The 9,544-nt window shown below is 34.7% G+C and overlaps 1 protein-coding gene and 1 pseudogene across 1 annotated transcript; one reads left to right on the top strand and one right to left on the bottom strand.

Moving 5' to 3' along the window:
* Positions 1-651: 651 nt before the first annotated feature.
* On the bottom strand, positions 652-1,834 carry LOC125475395 (annotated as a pseudogene).
* Positions 1,835-5,615: 3,781 nt separating this feature from the next.
* Positions 5,616-6,839, top strand: LOC103936013 (F-box/kelch-repeat protein At3g23880). The gene has a single exon (XM_009345849.3). The coding sequence runs from the start codon at positions 5,616-5,618 to the stop codon at positions 6,819-6,821; it is 1,206 nt and encodes a 401-aa protein (XP_009344124.3). The 3' UTR covers positions 6,822-6,839.
* The last annotated feature ends 2,705 nt before the right edge of the window (positions 6,840-9,544 follow it).

Raw genomic sequence — 9,544 nt, 5'->3', positions numbered from 1 at the left:
CCTTGCAAAATATTAGCCAAATCGAAAATATTTAAGACATCTAATTGGATTCAAAGAAATGAACGAATACTTTGTTATATAAGAAACAATGAAATTTGATCTTGATAATTAAATAGGCAAATGGTTTTGGATTGAATTGAATTTTTGTAAGGATGATCTATGAATCGAGACTTATAAAATAGACGGTTCGGATCGTTAAAATTCGATTTGAAGTGGACCCACACCTAATTCCCATTTTTATAAAAAAAACCAAAAAAATAGGAACCCCTTTGCATAAAGGGCCTGTAACTTGATTATGTTAAATGAGGAAAAACTTATTAAGTTTTTAAGAAGGGAATTCAGAAGAAAAAAGAAAAATATAATGGATTTTTTTTTTTTTTTTTTTAGAAACGAACATATTGGAATTGTTATTGTTAATTAATTAATCGTAGAAGAATAGTTATCATACACTTTGAAATAGAATAATATTACAAAATTTGGAAAGCCCGAAAACTAAAGGTAGCCAATAAGCAAAAATAGTACAAAGGATGGAAAGCAAAATTAGAAGGTACAAACTCAAGCCTTATATCTTACTGTTTGGGCCCAAAATAGCTTTTAGGGTCAACACATACATACAAATTAAATAGGAGAAAATGGAACTGTAGCATTAACTCACTTAATTGGAACCATACTTTTCACATAAATAAGAGCTTTGAAATCTATGACCTCATCGATAATAGGAGGAATATGAAGATACTTGAGATTTCCGGCACTAGAATTATAGGAGGTGGCTCTTTCGTCGGAGGCAAGCATAAGAAGTTCGTCACCCTTCCACAGTGTCAATGGATAACGAATGCCTTTAAGGGGTCCAACAGTTAGGAGTTTCTTCCATGAACTCTTCACTCCATCATAGTCGTCCATCACCCATATTTCAAATAATTTAGAATGCTCGCTTGGATCGTAATGAGAACAATAAGAAGTGACTGATTCATTATACAGAAAAAGACTATAAAACTTAAACCGGATTCTCTCCTGGAAGGCAATTGTGTTCTGTTAAATATCTCATCTCCTAAGTCAAATGAAAGTATGTATTCCTCGCCATCTGTTGCAAACCAATAACAAAATCCCTTCAAGTACACTGAACAAGAACATGGATAGGCATTACTTGATACATCAATGATCTCTTTCCAAGAGTTACCAGTCGTTGTATAGTATACCTCAGCAGTGTAAGGAAGAGAAATACGATGATGATATGTTTGCTTGTCATCAGAATATTCACAATTTTCTATAATTCGCACAACCTCGTATTCTTTAGCTTTGCAATCATAGCCAAATCCCAATGCCCGAAAGGTCGTTTCCAATTCGAATTTTCCATCAGGAGGGGAAGGTAGAAGAAGGCATGAATCGGAAGTTGTCTGAATTCCCCAATTGCAGGATTCCATAAAACAACATTTTTCCCTGTAATTACACAGAAAATACCATCGCAATAACCGTGACTCAATACAGGATGATGGTATTCCATTGGAAACGGTATATTTAGGTCCTCAACATTATATTGAAGGTTGTGCTCATCACTATCAATGGAAAGATTAATCCTGGACCATAAAACTTCATATTTCCAACTGTTGTCCGGGAAAACGGGCATTTCAGAACGGTTGAGAAGGATACAAGTGGAGGTTGAGAGTTTGTTGTCCATAGAATTGCTGAGGTGTTTGACCACTAAACTTGAACTTTTGATGAGAGTGCACCAAGACTTGTGTATGCATTTGAATCGCATGAGAGACTTGGGCGGCAACCTCGACAGGATTTCGACCACCTTATCTTCAGGAGTTTCACTTTTCCGCATCTAGGACATTCCTGTAGTTTTGTTCCACATGAATTCTTCACTCGTATATATACACAGTAAAGAACACGAAAGTTTAAGACACAAACTAAATCAAACTCCAAGTCCCTAAAGCCTGGTAGATCGAGGTTCAATTATTAAACATATTACCACATCATATGCCCAATTAGTACTAAATAAACTTGAAGTTCCATAACCACATCATATTTAGCTATTGAAGAAAACAAGGCCAATCCAGATTTGGCGAGTTTTTTAAGGAAAACATGGGCGATTTAGTCAGTTGCAATTTTTATGGAAACTCATACGTTCAATTTACTATTTATTTTTTATTTTTTTATTCATATAAAACCATTCAAATTTTACTTTACAAGTCTACATTATATAGATGAGGTGAGCATGATATTCATATATGGGTGAACATGTAACATCACATGATTTCAATTAACTAACAAAGGAAAATTCATATATTCACACGAATTTTAATTAGTTAAGCTATTTTTTCATTAGAAAGACAATCACATGACTGCTTCCTTATTACAACTAAGAACTTTTCTATTTAAACACCACTTTGCATTTAAGTTCACCCTAATTTCTATCCACGCTCCATTAAAATGAATTTTTTCACCTTTTTCTAAATAAGGACGATGCAGTGGTGAACTTAGAAAAAGGTTCGGTTTTTGCGGTTCTGAAATGGTATTGGTTTGAAACCAAACTACAGTATGAAAAAACAATTTGGTTTCGGTTTTGAACATTGGAAACCCAACTGAAACTGAACCGTACCACAAATTAAAAAAAATATATATTTCATTTAATATCATTGACTAGCTGATGAAGGAGGAGGACAGTGGCGAAGATACGTGAGGACGAGGAGTGGCGGCCTCCCTTCCCTTTGCCGGAAAACACAACTAGAAGCGCTCCTTTAGCCCCTCCGTTCTCGTCGAAAATGAGAATTCCCGCTTCGGTAGTCTGGTTTCTGCTACTGCGCAGGAAACAGTCTTCAGCAATAGCCGTCGTTCAAGAGAAGGATGACGAATCGGTCTTCCTGTAGAAAAGAGTGAGTGGAGGTGGGTAGCCGGAGGAGATAAGGATTGGTGGCAGGTTGCAATGAAATTTGGTTGTTTATCCATATTTGAAAAAAAAAATTGGGTTGCCGTCTCCTTCTCCAACCGCTTTCCTTCGTCAACACCACTTTTGTCTCCTCGTTCAACCCAGATTTCCCATGGTTCTGCCGTGGTCCCCACTGGTATTTGGTGGGTGAAAGGTTTGAGGGTGGTGTTTGGCTAGTGAGAATTCATGGCAAACAAAGGATATTGGTTCTTTGTTTTATTTAGGGTGTGGTGATGAAGAGCCATAGCAGAGGGGAGGGAGAAGATGGTTTCGCTGGAGAAGATTGGGGTTGCAGTCGCTGGGAAGAGGGTTGGAATTGATTGAAAAATAGAAGTTGGGAGGAGGAAGATGATGAGTGTTTGGTAACAAAGGCAGTAAGTGTTTTGGGAGATTTTAGATATGACAAGTGGATTATACTTTTATTGGGCCACTTCATGAGTTCAGTATAATGGGTACTCACTAGAGAGTACCCAATTATTGTCCCTTTTTTTTCTCTTCTGATCCCACCTCTTTTTTGTGGTTTGTTAACTCATTTTTCTCCTTTTTTTAATTTTTTTATTCTTGTATGTATTTTTATTTTCTTTTTTAAGGCTCCTACCATATTTATCTTAAACTCTCATAATATCTATAAATATTGTATTACTTTTTAAAACCAATGTAAATATTGTTTAAGGCTTATTTTACAATAATTTAAATCCATCTAGGCTCCTACTTAGATCTCGCCTAGGCTTGCTAGGTCTCAGTCCGCTGTTTGACTAGTGCCTAACATTTTTTTAGGATCTAATCCCAACCAATTTAAGCTTCTTACATTGACTTTGATATTATTGCTTACAACTGCTTTGGTAGAGAGACTATTTCTGCTATGAATATTGATCCAAAACTTTGCATTCTCTAATGTGATGCTTCGATTGAACCTTGTACTCTTTTAAATTTCACCCCTTCCCTCAGCAAATCCTGGCTTGGCCACTGGAGGAGGATATATATGCACCTGAACGATAAGGCCCCTACTCTTACTATCAAAAGACTCTCAAAGGTATATAGTACGTTCAAATGAAGAGGATCGAGAACCCAGTGCATAGGCAGATTACTTTCAGCAAGCTCTGGGTGGGGATCTTGAAGAAGGCTAAGAATTTATATGTGCTGACTGATGCTGTGATTGGAGTTTTCATTTTCTCCTTCCATGGAAAGCTCTTTGAACTAGCCACCAAAGGGTCTCTAGCTCTCTACCTATTTCTGTATAATAATAATGTATCTTGTTAATTTAGTAGATAGTTTCAAATACCATATATTAAGTTGTGTAATTTTTTTAGTACATTAATAGAAAGAAAATTTAGACGGTGAGAGTACAATAGCCAAAACCATTAGCTTGCGCTCTGACCCGACCAAGGAAGATTCAATTCCAGGCTTATTGACAATCCACGATCAACTTCCTTATCAGAGACCCAAGTGTTAATTAACTCTTTTTTTACATTGAACCTTGACGGTACAAGGAAAATTTTATTGATATTCAAAGAAAAAAAAGGCCTTTAAAGGTTATTTTAGTACCATTGGACAACATGATATGGGTGGTGTTGTATCCCTTATTCAAGTTGGATAGACTTGAAAAGGCCTTTAGAGGTGCATTTTTAGGTATGAAATTAGTAAAATAATGATGTTCACACAATATGGTGTTTGTAGTTGCATTGTATGTTTGACAACTAACTTTCCCACTAAACATACCTAAAAATAAATTAATTGAATCGGTCACATGAAAAAAAATATACTTTCATTTATTTAATTAAGAATTAATCCAAATTACATGGAAAATTGTGCAAAAATATAAACTAAAAAAGTAGGGAGTTTTAACAAAAAAACCCACGGTATTGTTCACTTTAACGAAAAACTATATTTTTACACTAAAAAGTCAAACTTGGTACTATTCACTTTACCCTTTATTTTGTCCATATCATTAAAACTTAAAGTTTTCAATCTCTTTTCATTAGTTTTTCTAAAAAATTAAGGAGAAGGGAAGGGGGGGGGTGTGGGGTGGGGTGGTTGGGGTTTGGGCCACTAGGTGAACTGGATCACACTTCGGCCACGCCCTAGTAGTTCTAATGTTCCATATGTGCAGATGCCTCTTAAAAATCTGAAATCTCCAAAGTGGTTTCTTCTTTTTTACAAAGTATAAATAGAAATTGGTGCACATGCCTCTTGAAAATTTGAAATCTCCAAAGTGGTTTCTTCTTTTTTACAAAGTATAAATAGAAATTGGGGTAAATTTAGATGAAAAGGGGTTATGTGATTGTATTTCTAATGAAAAAATGGCTTAATTTATTAACTTGTGTATGATTATGTGAATTTTCCTTTCTTAGTTAACTCAATGTAGAATTAAAACGTAAAATTTCAGTGGTTATTTGTGTATCATTAAAAAAAACAAAAAAAAAAGTAAATATAGTAAAATTTAAACCTATGGTCCACCATAAAACTCGAAACTTACTAGATCGCTTCTTTTTTCTTTGATAGCTAGCTATATATGTTGTGGTCATGGAATTCCAAGTTAATTTAGTACAGTTGGATATTAGCATCTTAGTAGTAATATGTTTAGTAATTGAACCTTGACCTACCAGGCCTTAAAGACTCGGAGTTTGATTTAGTTTTCTCAAACTTGTGGTGTTTTTTCCTGTGTATATATATGTGTGAAGAATTCATGTGGAACAAAACTGCCAAAATGTCCCAGGTGCATGAAAGTGAAACTCTTGAAGACAGGGTAGTCGAAATCTTGTCCAGGTTGTCGCCCAAATCTCTGATGCGATTCAAATGTATACGCAAGTCTTGGTGCACTCTCATCAATAGTCCAAGTTTTGTGGCCCAACAGCTCAGCAATTCTGTGGACAACAAATTCTCATCCTCCACTTGTATCCTTCTCAACCGTTCTCAGACTCATGTCTTCCCAGACAATAGTTGGAAACAAGAAGTTTTCTGGTCCATGATTAATCTTTCTATTGATAGTGATGAGCACAACTTTCATTATGATGTTGAGGACCTAAATATACCATTTCCGTTGGAAGATCATGATTACGTATTGATTCTCGGTTATTGCAATGGGATTGTTTGTGTAACAGCAGGTAAAATTATTCTTTTATGCAATCCTACAACGAGGGAATTCATGCGACTTCCCAGTTCATGCCTTCTTCTACCTTCCCGTCCCAAGGGAAAATTCGAATTGGAAACGGTCTTTCGAGCATTAGGATTTGGCTATGATTGCAAAGCTAAAGAATACAAGGTTGTGCAAATTATAGAAAATTCTGAGTATTCAGATGATGAGCGAACATATTATCATCGTATTCCTCTTCCTCACACGGCTGAGGTATACACCACGGCTGCTAACTCTTGGAGAGAGATCAAGATTGATATATCAACTAAAACTTATTCTTGTTCTTGTCAAGTGTACTTGAAGGGACTTTGTTATTGGTATGCAACGGATGGTGAGGAATACATACTTTCATTTGATTTAGGTGATGATATATTTCATAGAATACAATTGCCTTCTAGAAGAGAATCCGGTTTTAAGTTTTATTATATCTTTCTTTGTAATGAATCCCTTGCTTCGTTTTGCTCTCGTTACGATCAAAGTGAGAAGTCTGAATCATGTGAAATATGGGTAATGCACGACTATGACGGAGTAAAGAGTTCATGGACAAAACTACTAATCATTGGACCCTTACAAGCCATTGGGAAGCCATTGACATTTTGGAAAAATGACGAGCTTCTTATGCTTGCCTCCGATGGAAGAGCCACCTCTTATAATTCTAGTACTGGAAATCTCAAATATCTTCATATTCCTCCGGTTCTCAATAGAGTTGTAGATTTCCAAGCTCTTATTTATGTGAAAAGTATTGTTTCACTCAAGTGAGTTGAGTGCAAAATTCCACTTCTTCATATTTAATTTGTATTCATGATATAAGGCTTGCGTTTGCATCGTTTAATTTAATTGCTTTGTGGCCTTTGTACTATTTATGCTGATCATGGGCTGCCTTTAGTTTTTGTGCGTTTCACATTTTGTAATGTTATTCTATTTGGAAGTGTATGATAACTATTTTCTTTAGAGTTAATTAATAATAACAATTCAGATTTTTTGACTCATTTAGCATAATAAAGTTAAACCTTCCAGCGTAGAAGTGCAAACTTTTATAAATAAAATTCGGGATTCTAAAAAATTTACGCAGAATATTTATAGCCTTTTAGCCCCTAAGATCAACTCCAATGGTGGGCTAAAAGTCAAATTATCTCCCAAAATTTCCCCCCCAAACCCAATCCAACCCAAGGGAAAATTTTGAGCTAAATGCTAAATGCTAAACCAAGGCCAAATTCCCCTCAAAATTTAGCCCTGAAATCGGAGTGGACTTCACCCAATATATATCGGAATTTAAATTTTTTTAGATTAAAATGTTCATAAAATTAATTTACGATAGTTTACATATTTATTTATTTTTTTTAAAACTTAATTTAACAAAAAAAATAGCCTAAGTTTATTCTTTAATAATCCCGAGCTAAAATTTTAGGCTAGAACGGTTGGAGCAGAAAATCTGTTTCTAGGCTAAAAGCTAAATTTTCCGGGCTAAAATATTTGGCTTTTAGCCCAACCATTGGAGATGGTCTAATGGTAGTTTGTAAAATACGGAATAGGTATAATATGTGAAAGATATGTACATGTATTATTCAACAACTTTGCTAAGACTTTACTTTGAAAAATTCAGCTACTTTTTTAATTTTAATATTTATGTATTTATTTAAATTAATTAAATAATTATATTAAGTTAAGAATACGTGTTGATTACGTGAATTATATGTATTATTAAAAAATATGTGACAATAACTGGTATTAAACATGAAGAATATGCATTTACATGTTTAAAAACTTGTATTGTACGTTTGACTTAAAAAAAAAAAACGTGCAATTTAACATAACATTAAAACGTGTATAGAAAATGGAAGATTTTTTTTTCAAAATATGTAAATTCGTGTATAATATGTGAATTTACTAACTATGCCCGTAACCCCTCATCAATAAAACAACAAAAATTATAAGAAGCTAGATTTGATGAAAAGTATCATTTTGAGCAGCAAGAAGCGACACGCATTTTATGATTTCATAATTTTAAAATCATCAAGGAAAATAATGAGTGTATCCACCATCTAATATTACTGCACTAAGATATGAGAATACGAAGAAATGACCCACATGAAATGTTTAGCAATGGACTAATTCTCCTATATCTAATTGATTTTTAGATTAAAACTCAACCCTAAAGCCTTAATAAGAAATTGTTGTTGCAAATAGCAACAGTTATAACTGCCGTTTTAGCCAAAAATGATCTATGAGATTAACATAACTTCTTATTTTGGTCACTAACAATGAAAACTGATAAAACTAGTCCCTGAGTTTATCCACCATAAATTATTTTGGTTCATTTGCGAAAAATCTATTGATATCCTTGTTAAATTGTCACGTGAACAACCACGTGACCACCATTTTAAGGGTATTTTTGTCAAATGAACCACTTGACTTGAGGATATTGACGAATTTTTCATAGAATGACTAAAATGATTTACAGCGGTCAAACTCAAGGCCACTTCTATCATTTTATATAATCAAGGATTAAAGTGAGGAGTTATGTCACTCCAAGATCATTTGGCCAAAAAGCCTTGTGAATTTCAAAAGTTTTGTGGCGTATTTTATATGAGAGAGAGAGAGAGAGAGACGGTGCGACATCAATAGAGAAAGTGGAGAAATTGTAGAATGCTTTGGGATTTTGTGATTCTCTCTATGGCAGTGCCTTTATTTATAGTAAACCAAGAGGAGAGGATGACCTTGTCCTCCAAGTAAGTACAATCCTATAAGGAAAGAATCGCTAGAATAATGGATAATCTAGAATCCAAACCTAACTAGGATTTACACAGTCACATACTAAATAATATTCATAACACTTCTCCGTGAATGTGTAAATACTCAAGTAGATGTAACATAACGTTTGACAAAGTTGGGGAAACCGCCTCGTCAGTATTGATCTGAGAACACGTTAGTCTCAAGCAGGGAACTTCCTTATTGAAATAAGTCTCACAAAATCCTGTTATGGTAAAACCCAATATGGGCCAAAAAACCATATATAGTCTAAGGAAAATGGTGAGTTGGATGCAAAGCCAATTTAAACGCCTATGTGACTTATATAAGGGTAACACCAGCCCAGAATAGGTGCCTTGTAAAAGCCTAGTCAAGTAGCATAAGCTAAAGGGAAAATGCTCCTAATCGTAAAGATAGGAATATCCTTACATAAATGCATGTTTATTATCAAAATTACAAAGGAGATCAAATTAGTACAATAGTTTGGTGTGCACAAATGCATGTTTATTATCAAAGCCACAAAAACATCTCATCATCTCAAATGGATTGGACTCCAGTGCAAATTCTGCACTACATGTCTAGCAAGGAAGAAGGTTGGTGATGGGTACTCTAGTGTGATTTCAACACTTAAGCCACATGAGTGCCATATAGGTGAATGTTTGAACAAAGAACCATCACAATCACCATCAGTGAGGAACAGATGAGGAAGAAAGCGGCGATGTAGGACCTTCCAG

This window comes from the organism of the source record quoted next, unplaced genomic scaffold, assembly GCF_019419815.1.
Source record: "Pyrus x bretschneideri cultivar Hongxiangsu unplaced genomic scaffold, Pyrus_bretschneideri_v1 Contig145, whole genome shotgun sequence".
NCBI classification, from domain to species: Eukaryota; Viridiplantae; Streptophyta; class Magnoliopsida; order Rosales; family Rosaceae; genus Pyrus; species Pyrus x bretschneideri.
The sequence above is the reverse complement of the archived record's forward strand: the minus strand, read 5'-3'. Positions and strand labels throughout refer to the sequence as shown.

Excerpts from the sequence above, each read along its gene's own strand:
- LOC103936013 (XM_009345849.3), top strand. The coding sequence starts at position 5,616 with ATGTGGAACAAAACTGCCAAAATGTCCCAGGTGCATGAAAGTGAAACT.